The sequence below is a fragment of the Drosophila miranda genome, chromosome XR (genome assembly GCF_003369915.1).
Source record: "Drosophila miranda strain MSH22 chromosome XR, D.miranda_PacBio2.1, whole genome shotgun sequence".
Lineage (NCBI taxonomy): Eukaryota > Metazoa > Arthropoda > Insecta > Diptera > Drosophilidae > Drosophila > Drosophila miranda.
In genome coordinates, this window is record NC_046674.1 from 5793013 (window position 1) to 5807661 (window position 14649).

Sequence of the window (14649 nt, forward strand, 5' to 3'; positions counted from 1 at the left end):
AATGTTTAACCTTACGTATTGAAGGAGCTCTGCGGCTGGGAACCGAAGCGAAGGGCAAAACGATTGTGGCTCTTGTAAAAGGCATCGTATATTTGTATTGTACAAAATATGCGTTAATATATGTAAGTAAATGTGTTAGTACAAAAAAATAAACTCCAAAATGGGCAATAAGTCTCAAAGGGTAGGCCAAATAGCTTGGCTTTCTCTCAATGTCGTTTGAATGCCATTGCAAATACTTCTCGTTCTCATTTTGATGCTTAATTTCGAAGAATAGGCTTATGTTAGCTACAGAAAATATGTAGTATAAATTTCCAAAATGTTTCTGGTATGTTTAGGTCCGCAAAAAAAAGAATTTCGATTTCATCCGATTGGTGCTTGGAAGATTGGGCGTGCCCAGGTAAATTCTTGCTAATATTGTCGTGTTTGGTCGATTTGGTTGCTTGCTTGTTTCGGGGGCAGTACGTTTGCCTGGACCCTCTGACAGGGCTGGGCTTGAGCTTATAATTAGATTAACAATATTTGTAAATGAATTGTGCGTCTTACGACACCAGCATTAGTTCGAGCTCATTGAGCTCTCGAGGTCCTTGACCGTCTCCGAGTTCGATGTCGCTGGCACCCTGGCGTTCATCGGGCACACGTACTCTGTCCAATCGACATCGCTCTGTCCCTTGGTGCTTTTGCGGCGCTTTAGCGAAAACTGCGTCCGTTTGACCGGCTTTAGCTTAGCCGTAATGTTCAACGGCTGGTACCCAGGAGCCGACTCCGCATCTCTTTTGCTCAGGATGACCGGGCGACCTACTAGTTCCTTGAAGTGCATGGCCAAGTGACGACGCAGCAGCGACTTGCTCGGCGGTATCGAGAGCAAATCGGCAAGCAGATCTGCGTTGAATCGCGACTCGTACATCATCAGTGCCCCATGGACTCCGGCCCCTCGCAGATTTGGCGTATACTCCGACAGGTCGATGGTCTGTAGCCATCCCATTATACGATGCGCTGTCCACAGTTCCACGCTGTCCCTGTCTGGACTACTGCTGGATTCATCATCATTAGCTACCTTGGTCGAGCGTCGAATCAGGCTCTCGGCATTCCACGACATGCGGCGCATGCAGAGAATCCCGGACCTCAGCGAGGCTATGTGCAGACAGGAGCTGACATGCAGCTGCGACAGATCCTCGAGCGTCAGACGGTGCAGCATGCGACCATCGACTTTGGCCTGCATGAAATAGTCCTTGTATTGTGGCAGACCTATATCGTCCAACCAACGCAGCACCCAAGCCGTATCCAAGGTGGCCGCCTTCAGAGTGAGTTCGTCGTACTCCTTGCCAGTGATGTCGTCAATAGCCAGCAAGATCTTTTTTCGATGAAGCGGAAACTTTAGGTTCAGCTCCCTTTCAATGTCCACCGGCGCGGCAGTGAAGATTGATGCCGTTGGATTGGCCTTCAGCCATTTTCTGTGAATTGGAAAGTTGATTGGCGCTCTTTTCATAAATATGACTTACTTACCGGCAATTGTCCTCGTAGCAAGCTAGACCGATGTGGCAGAGCCAGTTGCACACATCCTGGGATGTCCAGGAGCTCCAATGCTTTTCGTTGTCGCTGAACAAAGACGTTTGAGCACTCCATTCGATGCGTCCACCGGCCGTGGCCCGAGATCCGCCTCGCCGAAACTCGGGCTCAGCCTGCTCTAGGCCGGCCAGCTCACAGTTGCTGCTATTGCTCCGTCGCAGCTTGCCGAGAATGTTGCGCAAGCCGCGGGCAGAGCGCTCCCGCAGCTTGGGCGATGGAGTAAACTGAAACTTGAAGCTGGACGTCATGGCTTCGTCCGTATGAGCACTATCATCGATTAGGATTTGTTCGTTCGATGCAAATGCCACATTCCGCTGCTTGGCACTGCTGTTCGCGTTAACATCCAGGGTGCGATTGTTGTTGTTGTTAGCCTGTTTACCATGGGATCTCGGCAGACTATGGAACTGCGGCCGTATCTGATGGCGCAGTGCCGAAGGCGGTGTTTTCGGTGAACCCATAAAGCCTTTCTGGTTTATACTACTCAAACTGCCATAGGGTAAACTAGTATTCATCGCAGATCCAGCTCCACCTCCATCGTTGGCTTGTTCCAACGCTGTACGATGCAATTTCAGTTCACTTAAGGCACTCATCAGCTCAAGCTTCTGCGTCTCGAGAGCAGATCGGGATATCATCTGACGCTGCAGGAGCTCCTCTTTGTTGCACAGCTGTTTTGTCTTGTCTGTAATGAGACCTTCCAGCTCGATTATCTTATCCGCCTGCTCGGACACCCGCTCCGCCAACATTTGGTACTGCAAAGCCAGCCCCTCTTTGTCCCGCTGCAGGCGACGCATTCGCTCATCGAAGTCCTGGCGTGGTATGTGTGTCTCTAGCCAGTCGCTGATAATAGCAGCCGTAACAGGATCTGGAGCCGGAGCAGCCAACCCCACCTACAACAAAAACAATTTGAGTGTCAAGCGGGTTCTTTCGTTGTGTGTGACTCACCTGTTGCAGTGCCAGGGCTAATGTTTTTGCTGTAGATAAAACATTGGTGGCTGAAATCAAGTTACGCTCACTTAGCGTCAGCGAAGCACCCACCCCACCGCCCGGCTGCCCAACCGTGGCCGCCGTACTCGATATAAGGCCATCCATTTGCTGTAATGCTGCCTCAAGCATTTTGCTGCCCTCAGTTGCCGTCGCCATGAAATCTAACTAAAGCCCTTGCTAATGCCTTGATGATCGATGTGGGAACGTATTCTTGGGCTAGTTCATGCTTACATAAGCACTTTATTATAGGCACGTCATTTTGCAGAATATTCGTAGACAATTTACATGTATAGTTATTAATTTTAGCACAAATTGGGAAAAAAACTATCAAATAGATGGGGCGTCAGTGTGACCGCGGACTTGTCGATAAAATATACCGTCTGATTTTAAAAATATACCGTAAATATACTGACGAATTCAAGTTCTATTTTACATATTCCTCGATTTTTACTATTACTATATTTACTATTTACTATATTACTAACAATCTAGATCTCGCAACCCTGCCCACCTAGCTGTATCCAATTAATGAATCTATTTTCTACAAGATTAACTACTTTTAAGTACTCGCATGTATTGTATTTTGACTAAAACACGGTTTACAAATTAATGTTGCCCGCAACCCATCGATATGTAAATCCGATCAGACGATTGCCTAGTGATGGGTTGCAAACGCGAAGCCGATACTTATGTCAGACTTGCTACCGAAGAGAGAGAAAGCGCAAAATTAGTATGACGGAGATATATGCGTTCTCGCTCTCTCTGCATTATTTTCCATAAAGCAAAGTCAGTTATCAAAGTCTAATGTTATAAGGATATTAATGAAAAGAAACGATTTTCTGTTAAACTACTTTAATTCAATAAGTTTATATTTAAAATAGTTATGTCTAGAGAATAGTCCAAAGCGTAACCGTGCAAGGTTTTGACCCTTTTTTAAGGGACGATTTTCTTACTTGGGCCTGTCCATAAAGTTCAGGCACGCACATAAAGGCAATCTCAGAATGTTGTCACAGTAACATCGCTGTCAATATTTTTTAGAAAATAAAGCTAAATGATTTAAAAGAATCTGAATAAAGCTATATCGCATGAAAGAATCTTTTTATTTAAACATTTGATTCAAAAGCGTGTTAAATTCTTTTAAATCAGCAGCAATATCCTGAATAGCTGAATTCAGCTGAATGTTTGACTTTGAAAAAAGCTACATCTGACCAAAACTAGCTGGTTTACCTACACTGCAGCGCCCATCTCTAAGTGTTGTCTCAATAATAAAAACAGAAAGAAAACACAAAAACTTAGAATTTATGAAATGAATCGCTTTGCTTATGTGGAGGCTCGTCTGAGTTCCAACGAAACGTTCGTCAGCCGCGACAGTAGAGTGAAAATCTTCGATGGGGACCAGAAAGTAAGTAAACGGCTCTGTAATTCCGGGCTTAGCTCATTTCTAATGGCATTTCCAGACAGACTTTGAGGAGGGCGAGGTGGTGCTGACAACACACAGACTGTTTTGGGGCCGTCCTGGAGAAATTGCCAGAGCCGCCGTAACCCTCTGTCTGCCACTAAGCTATGTGATATCGCTCGGGGAGGAAACGACAGCCTCGAATTTCTTTGGCCGCAAGACCCGCATAATATTGCACTTGCGTGCGCCTGGCCCTGACAAGATGCCTGGCCCCCTGGACACCAGTCGTGCAACGCACATCAAACTGTCTGGAAAGAATGGCCTAAGCATGGAGTTCCACAGCGCACTTCGGGAGACTCTTAATGCCCGCATCTGGGAGATCTCCCTCACCAGCGAGACCATCATCAAGGGAGTGGACAGAAGTCCGACGTCTGACCCGGTAAACGATAGATTGGCTCGTATTCAGAAGCGTACAGGCATCGGAGGCATTGAGCGGCACCTGGAGGCGAAAGCTAAGGCCACAGATGAGAACATTGCACTAGCCTTCCAGGACCTCAGTGTTCTCATGACCATGGCCAAGGATATGGTGGGCCTGTCCAAGACAATCAGCGGCAGAATACGCGAGCAAAAAGGCGAAATATCCGACGATGAGACGGTGCGTTTCAAATCCTACCTCATGAGCCTGGGAATTGATGATCCTGTGACGCGAGACAACTTCACCAGCAATTCGGCGTATTTTTCCAGCTTAGCACAACAAATTTGCCAGATGCTGATCGATCCTATTGAGGTGAGTGCTTCGAGCCTTAATTCAATTCATTTATTTACCCCGACATTTTTGTGCGTGAATTAGGAGCATGGAGGTATGATGTCCCTAGCAGATGTCTATTGCCGCGTGAACAGGGCTCGCGGCCTGGAACTGCTCTCGCCTGAGGACTTGCTGCATGCCTGTGAACAGCTGAGGGGTCCAATCCGATTGAGGAGCTTCCCCAGCGGCGCCAGGGTGCTGCAGCTGGAGTCGCACGACGATGACTTGATTGCCATTGACACGCTGGAGAAGGTGCAGGCAGCTGAATCTCTGGCCGTAGAGGAGCTGGCCAAGCAGCTGGGCATCTCTCTGCTGTTGGCCAAGGAGCGACTGCTGGTCACCGAGCGCCTGGGCAAGGTGTGTCGGGACGAGTCTGTCGAAGGGCTCCGCTTCTATCCAAATCTGCTGCTGCAACGAGACTAAACGATCTGTGAATCTGTGCTTGTTACTAGATATTCTAAATAAATAATTCTTATACAATAGTAATCGAAACCGGTGTAAGCGTTTGCACGTTCATGGAATGAGAGAGTCCACTTGGATCTTATAGATTTCATTTCACACTTTATTGATTAACGGAGCTTTTTCTGTGACTTTGTCGACGCTTCATTAAGTATTTTTAATATTTCTGGTTTCGTCATAATTATTAATTATTTTTGTTTGGTTTTGTTTTGTTTTTTCGTTAGTAGTTCTCGAGAGTTCTCTTCGTAATCGGTTTAATGAAAATTTTCTACAGTCAGGTATTTTGATAAGCAGTTATTGAATTGAAATTACACATTTATATTAATAGTTGGTTTCATGTTTACATATACATATAAATAGCTTATGCTGTCGCTTAGATTGCTCCGCATTACATTAATAAATCTTTGAATTACGTTTCAATAACCATTTGATCAGACCACACGTATATCATTATCTTCTATATAGCTTTCGTACTCAGGTTTTTGGCCAGTTATTTGCTTTGCTTTGCTTTGATTCGCTTGACTAACATCATCCCAATCTACTCTGACTTCGTGAGGGTTCGTTACGCTGTCGTCATTCATTCATTCGGTTTATGTAGTAGTACCATGATTTCTTTTGTTTTTATTCTTCTTAAATCACATTTATTAATTAATATTAACATTGAGTAAGTTATGCTTGAGTTTTGGGGTACGGATACGTTTACGCTTACGGGTAAGGGTATGGGTATGGGTGTGGGTGTGGGTGTGGGCTGCCATATATGGGGTAAGGTTAATTTGTGTGTTGTGTTCGTTTTCGAATTATCAAGAAGTTAAGGTTTTTGTGGGTTGTACAGCAGAAGAAGCAAACAATGCTTAGCAATTACAGCACTGATGTAACATAATTAAAATCGTTGCTTAAATAAATAATTTCATTCTACAGAAACTGGCGTAGTTGAAAAAACAAATTGGCTTAGTGTAAGCGTTACTTTTTACACGTTACTCGTCACCCGCTCGTTCTCTAACTCTCTCCGCTCACGATTCTTCTTCTCGTGCTAGTCTCGTTGTACATTGCGCTATTACAAATAAATTGTTTAAATAAGTGATGACTTTTTGCATATATTTGTTTGTTTTTGCTTTTCGTTTTAATGTTTCTGCAATTGGAAGTACTAAATTGGTTGAGGCTACGACTTGTTCAATACAAACTAAAATGGGTTTTTTTCTTTAGCGAACTTAAACTAGGCAATCGATTTAATAATTAGCAATAATAATAGTAATAGTACAATTTAATATGTATAATTATTCTTATGAACCCCTACACCGGTTCATATTTCATATTCTCTTGTAGCTAACGTAATCGTAATCGTAATCGTAATCGTAATAATTAGAATTTCTTTACAATTAACTTACGTTTTTTGTTTGCTGTCTCCTTACTTCTCTTGTTATTGCTTTCTTTTGTTTTCAGTGATCCACCCCCTGCTTTACAATTTCAAATTAGCACGCTTAACGAGCTAGGCCTTAACGAATTGGAGCTGGGAGCCAAATGGACAATAGGTAAAATGGCGGTTGGATGCGCGGGAAAAGTTGAAACAATCTTCACATAATCGTATTTATAATATATATAATGTGTATATATGTACAACTAGATAAATATTATTAAGAACTTTACACCTAATTCGTTTATGCCAAGGTGACACAATTAACACAAGCGCAGTCGGCAGACCTGGAGAGCTCAACCAAATTCAGTTCCAGTTGCCGCTAGCTCCAGCTCCTAACTAGGTTGCACATACTATGAGCTGCCATGCTATTGCCCATATACATACATATTTCACACTTACGATTACACATCAAAACATATATAGATATATGGGTATACAATGTACGATAGTGGTGATAGTTAGGAGGTAACCATAAGCTATAATATCATGCAAATACACAACGCGTAGCCTTATTACTTTCTCGCTCTCATCTTTCATCTCTCAGTCCTCTCATTCCTTACAGTCCTTACAGTCCTTACACAAATCTAATATTGTGCCGTTTTCTTTTCTTCATCGCCTTTACTTTGTCGCGTCGGTGGTGGAACGCCGTCGATTGACCGCCGCCTGTTGTTGCTGCTGCTGCTGTTGCTGCTTGGCCGCCGCCAGAGCCGTGAGTGTCCGCTGGGTTATGGCTCCCGTGGCAGTGGTGGCTCGTCCAGCGATTTGGATGTGCTGCAGCTGCTGTTGCTGCGGCACCTGCACCTGGCTGGGACTCGACAGTGTCTGTGACGAGACTGTGGCGGTGCTCTGCTGGTTGAGTATTCGATGTTGCTGTTGCAGCTGCAGTTGCTGCTGTTGCAGCTGCTGCATTGGCGCCTTCACAGTCTTTAGCTGCAGCTTCTGGCCAGACATTACAATGGGACCGCCACTACTGGTTACGACATTGGCAGCTACAAGGAAAAGGATTATAGATCGTTGCAGGTACTCGAAAAGTTCATTTCAATCACCATTCATCGGAGTAGTAGCTATCTTGAGTGTCGAGCCACCTATTTGGCGTTGAGTAGTGATAAGCTGTCTGCTGGTGGTTAATTGCTTGGCTCCAACCACCTGGACGTTCCGGGCCCGGGGCTGGATGGTGCCCACCAGCTGAATGGCAGCCGTGTTGCTGTTGCCCGACTGCTGCTGCTGTTGCTGCTGGATCGTCTGCTGGGCAACACCTACACCACCACCAACACTTGAGGTACGTATTGTTTGAGGATTTAGTTTCTGTACACCGGCACCGACTATTTGAGCTGTAAGCAGAGAGAGAGCAGAACGTGGGTGTGCGGGGAGATTTTTTGGTTGTTGTTTTAGGTTGCAATGAGAATTGTCAGAGGTCGACTGGAGGGGCCGCCAACTTGTAGGATATAGTACGAGTAGCATGGTTTTGAATTTGGGTTTGGGTTTAGAAAATGATCTCTCTAATCTCAAACTGATGGCATTTCGGGTTAAACACACACAAGACACATAAAACAGTTAAGTTGCATGAGGGCGGGATCGAAACGAGTTGTTAACGTTTTGGGTTTGGTTTGGATTTTTGTTTGGTTTGGTTTGGTTTGTGTTGTACGAGAATGTGGTTTTGTTGTAAACGAGAAACGAAACAGAAACAGAAGAGAACAAAATTAAGCATGTTCAATCAAAAGAAAAAGAGTTAAATATAAATAATGCAGATATAAAGAAGATCGCAACAGGTAGATCGGTATCAGGAAAATCCTCTTCGGCCCTGCCGAGACGAGTTCGCAACTCTGCTGTGCGCTCCTCTGCTCCTCAGCTTGTCCTTTCACTCACCAATGGGAAGGGTCAGCATGGCCGTTGTTGCTCCTCCTCCTCCTCCACCGCCGCCGCTGCCACCGCTACCGTTACCACTGCCGCTACCTCCGCCGCCGCCTGCGTTGTTCGTGATGACCACCGTCTGTGTGCCGCCCACTGTCGAGGGCAGACTGACTATCGTTCCCGTCGGCGGAGCGTGCTGCTGCTGTTGCTGCTGGTGTGACTGCGTCTGCAGCGTGATGGTGTGTGGCAGTTGTTGGTGCTGCTGGCTCGAGACGGGAACCGACACCAGAACACTCCTCTGCTGGCCCTGCGTCGTGCCCGCACCCGTTGCTGAGTTCCCCGACTGCTGCTGCTGTTGCTGCAAACTGTTGCCGGAGAACTGCAGCGAGATGGGCTGCGTGAAGCCGGGAATCTGCACTTGAAGGCCGGTAAAGTTGGCCATGGCACCCTGCAGCTGTGACAGATTGATGCCCTGCAGGTTTAGTGTGGCGGTGGTTTGTTGCTGCTGCGTCTGCTGCTGATGGTGCTGCTGGGGCGAGGCTGAGGGCTGCGGATGCGGACTAGACATGGGCGAGTGTATCGATGATGTAGCGGGAGAGTGCACGATGGTCTTCGTGATGAACTGCTGCGTCGCCGTCGGTTGCTGCGGCGACATATGCGGCATGGCCACGGCGGACACGTTGGAAGTAACATTGCTGAGACGCTCAAGCAAGGCCTGGTTCTGATGCGACTGCGAGGACTGCGAGTGATCCGAACCCGAGGGCGAGGGAGTGGCCGCATTTGTCAGCAGGGCGGAAAGAGCTCCCACCCCGCCGCTGCTACTGCTGCTCGACGCCAGGTTGTTGGGCACTGCGAACCCGCTCGCATTCGAGGCATTCGAATCGCTGCCTGGCGAGGGAGCGGCCATTCCCACTACAATAGCGTTGGGCGGTGCTGTGGTGCTGTCCCTTCTCAGAGTGTTCAGAATACGCTGCTGCACTGGCACCGTGGGACTCTGTATCCAGGCCGCAGCCGTCGCAGCGCTGTTGCCCGACGAGATCACCGTATAGCTTGTGGTGGGATTGGTCATTATGGCAGGCGGAGAGGCCAGCTGCGAGGCCAGCGCCGACATGGATACTCGCACCGTCTGGCCGCCGCCGTCTACTGTCTGCTGGTGCTGCGCCTGCGTGGGCGGATTGAGGTTGACGGATATCAGATTGCCTGCAGAGTTGGTCCGAAAGGTAGTGGTGGTGGTGCCACCGCCTCCTACGATCTTTCGGTTGACACCCAGCAGGTTCTGCAGCACCTCACTGGACTGCTGCTTCCGCTGGGCAGTCACCAGTGTGGGCGTGCCGCGCGGTGTCTGCACATAGGTGGCTGTGGCTACATCAGAGGTGGCCGGAGCGGATTGCTGCTGCTGCTGCTGGTGTTGGACCAGAGTCAGCGTCTGCGGTTGCTGTTGGCCGGTGGAGGATGTGAACGTGCCACTGGCCACTGGTGTGCTGGTCATGGCAGCTGGGGCACTGTTGAGCAGGTTCAGAATTGAGGCATTGCTGGAGTTCTTCAGCGTGGCGGTGTTGCTTCCGTTGTTGTTATTGTTGCTGCCGCCGCCGCCGCCGCCACCGCCACCGCCACCGCTGCCGCTGCCGGATGTTGCAATGTGATTGCTGTTTGTCGTGGTCCCGCCTGAAAGGATCACCAGTGGATCGATCAGTAACAAATCTTAATGGGTCGCCTCCACTTGGAGGCTGTTTTTTTTTCTTACCGTGCTGCTGCTGCTGTTGCTGTTGGTACTGATTGGCGGAGATTATGATGCTGTTCATTATGGCATTGATTGCGGCCGAGTTGTTCATATTGTTATTACTATTATTGTTGTTATTGTTATTACTGGAGGCAGTTGTCTGTTGTTGCTGTTGTTGCTGCTGCTGCTGTTGTTGCTGCTGCTGCTGTTGCTGCTGCTGCTGCTGATGCTGCTGCTGCTGCTGTTGCTGCTGCTTTTGCATTAGCTGCTGTTGCTGAGCCTTCAGCTGCGATTGCTGTCGGAATGGATAGGAGAGAGTGAGAGTCAATGAAATCCTTTGCACATTGCATTTATTACTCACCAGAATTGGCACATTGGAGTTCAGCTGCGCACGCAGAGCAGAGTTGGTGCCAATGACCGATGGCCCCTTCACCTGCTGCTGCTGCTGTTGAATGCTGGCCGGCTGAATGGTTATGCCTGAGTGTTGCAGGGCCTGGGTCAGCTGTGGCTGCTGCTGCTGGGGCTGCTGTTGCACCAGGACCAGGGAGCCATTGCTCAGGCTTACATGGTGGGTGGTTGTGGCAGAGTTGCTGCTTCCGGTGGCCAACTGTTGAAGCTGTATGTGCTGCTGCTGCTGCTGCTGCGGCTGCTGTTGTTGCGGGACAATTTGTTGTGTAGCTGCCTGTTGCTGCGTTCCTTCAACGGTGTACGTTTGCTGTTGCTGTTGTTGTTGCTGCTGCTGCTGCTGTTGAGGCTGCTGCCTTATGTTTTGCTGCACGTTGATGACATTGCTGCCCCCTGCTAGATTAAGAGTCTTTTGGGTTATTTGTTGGCGAGGCTGGGCCACATGGTGCACAGTGGCAGACAATTGTTGTGGCTGTTGTTGTTGTTGCTGCTGAGGCTGCTGTGGTTGTTGTTGTTGCTGTTGTTGGTGCTGGGGATTGCCGACCACTACCACATGCTGCGGCTGTTGTTGTTGCTGCTGCTGCTGCAATTGAGCTTGCCTCTGCTGCTGCTGTTGTTGCTGCTGCAGGAGGAGCCGCTGCTCGTTCGTCAGCCCCGTGTGGGTGACAATTGGCACATGTCCTGGTATCAAATGCGTTATCTTGACCGCCTTGCGCCCCTCCTCCGTGAAGATCTCGCGAAATTGCTGAATGTATCGATTGGCATGCACCCGAGTGCCCAGCGCGAAGCGGCAGGACTCCCCATTGCGCTCCCCCTCGCGAAAGTCCCGATCCACATACAGTTCGCCGAGGTATTCCGCATCGGAGGGACGCTGGTAGATGGATAGCTTGATGTGGTACAGCGCCCGCCGTCCCTCGTTGGCCTCCCGCTCAGTCTCCAGGACGTACTCCTCGATCAGTTGGGGCTGGAAGTTGTGGCGACAATTCGGCTGGCAGCCATCCTTGCAGGCCTCGCTGAACTCATTGAGGGGCTCGAAGGTCTTAACATACTTTTCTACGCTGATGACATGCTCGGGCACCTTGAGATTGGCGGGGTACTCCAAGCACGGAGGACGAATGGGCCGAATCACTTCGTGAGGCCGCCTGGGGACCTTTGAGGTAAAGGAGGAGAGCATGGCGCCCACTAGAGGATTGTTGGTGGGTGCCGTGGCCGGAGTAGCGTTGCCGCCAGCGCTACTGCTCCCCGTCCGGGGCCTCTGACGCAGTCGGGCCAGATAATCGCACAGCTCCAGCCCATGGTGGTGGGTGAACTGGTCCAGCTTGCGCTTCCGATTGATGGCAGTCTGGGTGAACTTCTTCATCTGGCGGCGCAGTTCGTGCGAGTTGAAGAGCTGGCGCTGGTGCTGAGCATTGATGGCCTGCCGTCCTATGCTTGGATCCGGTTCCAGACACAACGGCTCCGCCGTGGCCAACACCAACTGGCTCTCCAGTGCAAGCTTATCCTCCGCCTGCAGTTGGCTGCCTATTTGCTGCACTTCCGCGAAGAGGGTGGCGTTCGTCGGCCTGAGCAGGATGTGCTTCATATCACAGATATTCGTTGAGGTGGCAAACGTCTGGCGGAAGTCGCGGATCTGGGCGATGACGCAGCCCGCGTAGAAAACGCCAGGCTTGGCATAGATCCGCGTTCCCTCTCCCCCATCCGACAGGCTGACTGTCTCCGCACAGAGCAGATCCATCAGAAACTCTGGCAGGATCTCGCGATCGATGCACTGCAACAGCAAATCGTTCTCGTACGGCCATCGAAGCACTTCAACCAGGCCATATTCGTGCTTCGACTCTGCCTTGGCTTGGCTCTCATCCATTGCCGCAGACTTGGTCGATAGGAGTCGCCTATGGCCTCCTGATCCTGCTCCTTCGCTGGCCGCCTCGTCCCTGTCACTGACGGACCACTCGTTCGTTTGCGTGTTCAGCGTCACATGCTCATCGTAGTGCAGGGCCAGCGAGTATCCCTTGTTGCCAGGATAGAGGTTCACCACGATCGTGTTGAGTTTCTCGCGCTCCACCAGCCGCTCCAGGGTAAACGATCGTGTGCGCTGCTTAAGCTGCAAATTGGGAGAAACAATTTACAATATATGTTATTAGGGGCTATCCAGTCCTACACTTACCCCTGTCTCTGCAAAGTAGTTGATGTCGTTGCTTAGCAGCTGCATATAAAGATCCTTGAGTTTCTCGTGTAGATTGAAGAACTTCGTGCTGCCCGGTGGACACACCGAGGAGCCCTTCGTTGAGGACGAGGTGCTATTGTTGTTGTTGTTGTTGTTGTTGGAGGCAGCGCCGGCGCCAGCGCGCGCTGTTGACGACGACGATGAGGAGGATGGGGCTGAGGATAAAGCTGAGCTGCGACTAGAGGAGCTGCACTCCTTGCTGGTGCTGTTGCTATTGGACTTCTGCCTCTTACTGGGCGACGACGCGGGCGAGGCCCCATGGACCCCATGGTGGTTGTGTGACTGGTGGTGCAGGTGATGGTGATGCAGGTGATGGCCCCCGGAGGAGGAGGTTGAGTTGGCAGAGGCGGGCCGCTTCTCCGGTTTCTTACTGACCGTCGTCGTAGGGTTCGTCGTCGTCGACGTTGCAGCTGCGGCAGTCGAATTATTGCTTAGGGTGGAGTTGATGCCTGGCGGCGTAGACAGCAACAAGTCAGGAACTACTGGCGAGGGCGATGTGATTGAGTTGAAATTCGACAGAGTCGTTGTCGATGATGAGCATGATGAGGGCGACGGGGCAATCGCTGTGGGCAGGCCGGTGGGCGTGGCCGATGTCGGCTCAGTGAGTATGCCCAGGGAGCCCCCAATTGACGCCCCTCCCCCATCGGGCGGCGATTCATCGTCATCGAAGATGCAGATGGGCGGTTGGGCAGGAATCTGTGGTATGGCTTGCAGCAGGCTAGTCTCCAGATACGATTTACTGCTCGTCGGAAAGCCAACAGTGACGACTGGGGATGACTGCTGCTGTTGCTGGAGCGCCGTGTGGAGGTGGTGGTAGGACTGCGTTTGCTGCGACTGCAGCTGATGACTACTGGGGGAGGAGGCTGGCTGGTACTGGACAAACTGCTGCTGCTGGTGGACGCCCGTGCCGTGGACCACGGCATGAGCTAGTCCCGGGGCATGGTCAGAGTTGTTGGAGCCCTTCAACTTCTTCAGCGTGTCATTTATGATAAACTATTTGCAGATAAACGATTCGAAGAGCAAAAGAGAGGGAGAATACGTTATTAGATTGGTCGATTAACCGACTGGTAACAGGCGCGAAAGGGTCTTACGTCGGCTTCTTGGCACGATGAGTCCAGGCTTTGCATTGTGCCAGCGGATTGCAAGAAGAGTCCCAACTGTGGATCCCGAGTCCAATTACCGACGACATTCAAGCCAGGATAGAGTTCGACTGAGTTCGATCGAAGGCCTGTTAAGGATCAGCGTTGCTCTCATTGCGCTTGCAGGTGTCTGCCCCTGTGAAATTACAACTACAGATCGCTTGTTGTTGTCTTTTATTTTCGCTCACGCCTCGGGGCTGCGCCCCCCACCGTAACACTCACTTGTTTGTGTATCATTTCAGTGTAGAACCATTTTTGTTTTTTAAATGTCTTATTGTTGTGTTTTTTTAGTGCGCCTTTGACCAGAAATGTAATTTCTTCACACTTTTTCTGCTGCTGCTGCTGCTGCTTTGGGTGACATTTTCTCTCTTCGCCCCTCTGCTGGACGACGGTCTTTTTGGCTCGTTTGCACAACAACAATACACAGCCACCACTTTTGCTTTAATTGATAGGCGACCGCAGGGGTTGTTCTTTAATAATATGCATAAGATTGCTTAATTTTAATTGTTTAAAAACTTTGTTTTAGGCTTTTTTTGCAATGTAAATGTACTGTGCGATCAGTGTGACCGCGGATTTATCTGACCCTCAGAAATATACCGAAATATTTTACATGTTTCTCATTTTCAAAATATACCGTAAATATACCAATGCAAAAACGAACTTAGCCCACTTAGCCCCCCTCTATT

The 14649-nt window shown here is 49.5% G+C and overlaps 3 protein-coding genes across 6 annotated transcripts; 1 reads left to right on the forward strand and 2 right to left on the reverse strand.

The window, feature by feature from the left end:
- Positions 1-70: 70 nt before the first annotated feature.
- Positions 71-2920, reverse strand: LOC108152830 (liprin-beta-1). The gene is made up of 3 exons (XM_017282435.2): positions 2509-2920; positions 1504-2453; positions 71-1451 (listed from the first exon to the last, which is right to left on the reverse strand). Exons 1-3 carry the CDS (start codon positions 2704-2706, stop codon positions 554-556), a joined length of 2046 nt encoding a protein of 681 aa, XP_017137924.1. The 5' UTR covers positions 2707-2920; the 3' UTR covers positions 71-553.
- A 703-nt stretch (positions 2921-3623) lies between these two features.
- LOC108152113 (vacuolar protein-sorting-associated protein 36) lies at positions 3624-5237 on the forward strand. The gene is made up of 3 exons (XM_017281189.2): positions 3624-3952; positions 4008-4733; positions 4797-5237. The coding sequence occupies exons 1-3, from the start codon at positions 3857-3859 to the stop codon at positions 5172-5174; spliced, it is 1200 nt and encodes a 399-aa protein (XP_017136678.1). The 5' UTR covers positions 3624-3856; the 3' UTR covers positions 5175-5237.
- On the reverse strand, positions 5083-14542 carry LOC108152115. Of its 4 annotated transcripts, XR_004471696.1 has the most exons (9): positions 14186-14542; positions 13916-14113; positions 12765-13817; positions 10557-12701; positions 10220-10490; positions 8491-10140; positions 7671-7955; positions 6596-7613; positions 5083-5170 (listed from the first exon to the last, which is right to left on the reverse strand). XR_004471696.1 is itself a non-coding variant. In XM_033388075.1 (8 exons), the coding sequence occupies exons 2-8, from the start codon at positions 13949-13951 to the stop codon at positions 7243-7245; spliced, it is 5811 nt and encodes a 1936-aa protein (XP_033243966.1). In that variant the 5' UTR covers positions 13952-14099; positions 14186-14542; the 3' UTR covers positions 6272-7242. The 4 variants fall into 4 exon arrangements, 3 of the variants coding, with proteins under 3 accessions (XP_033243966.1, XP_033243965.1, XP_033243967.1); XM_033388075.1 differs by lacking the exon at positions 5083-5170 and having other exon boundaries at positions 6272-7613; positions 13916-14099; XM_033388074.1 differs by lacking the exon at positions 5083-5170 and having other exon boundaries at positions 6272-7613.
- Between the last annotated feature and the right edge of the window lie 107 nt (positions 14543-14649).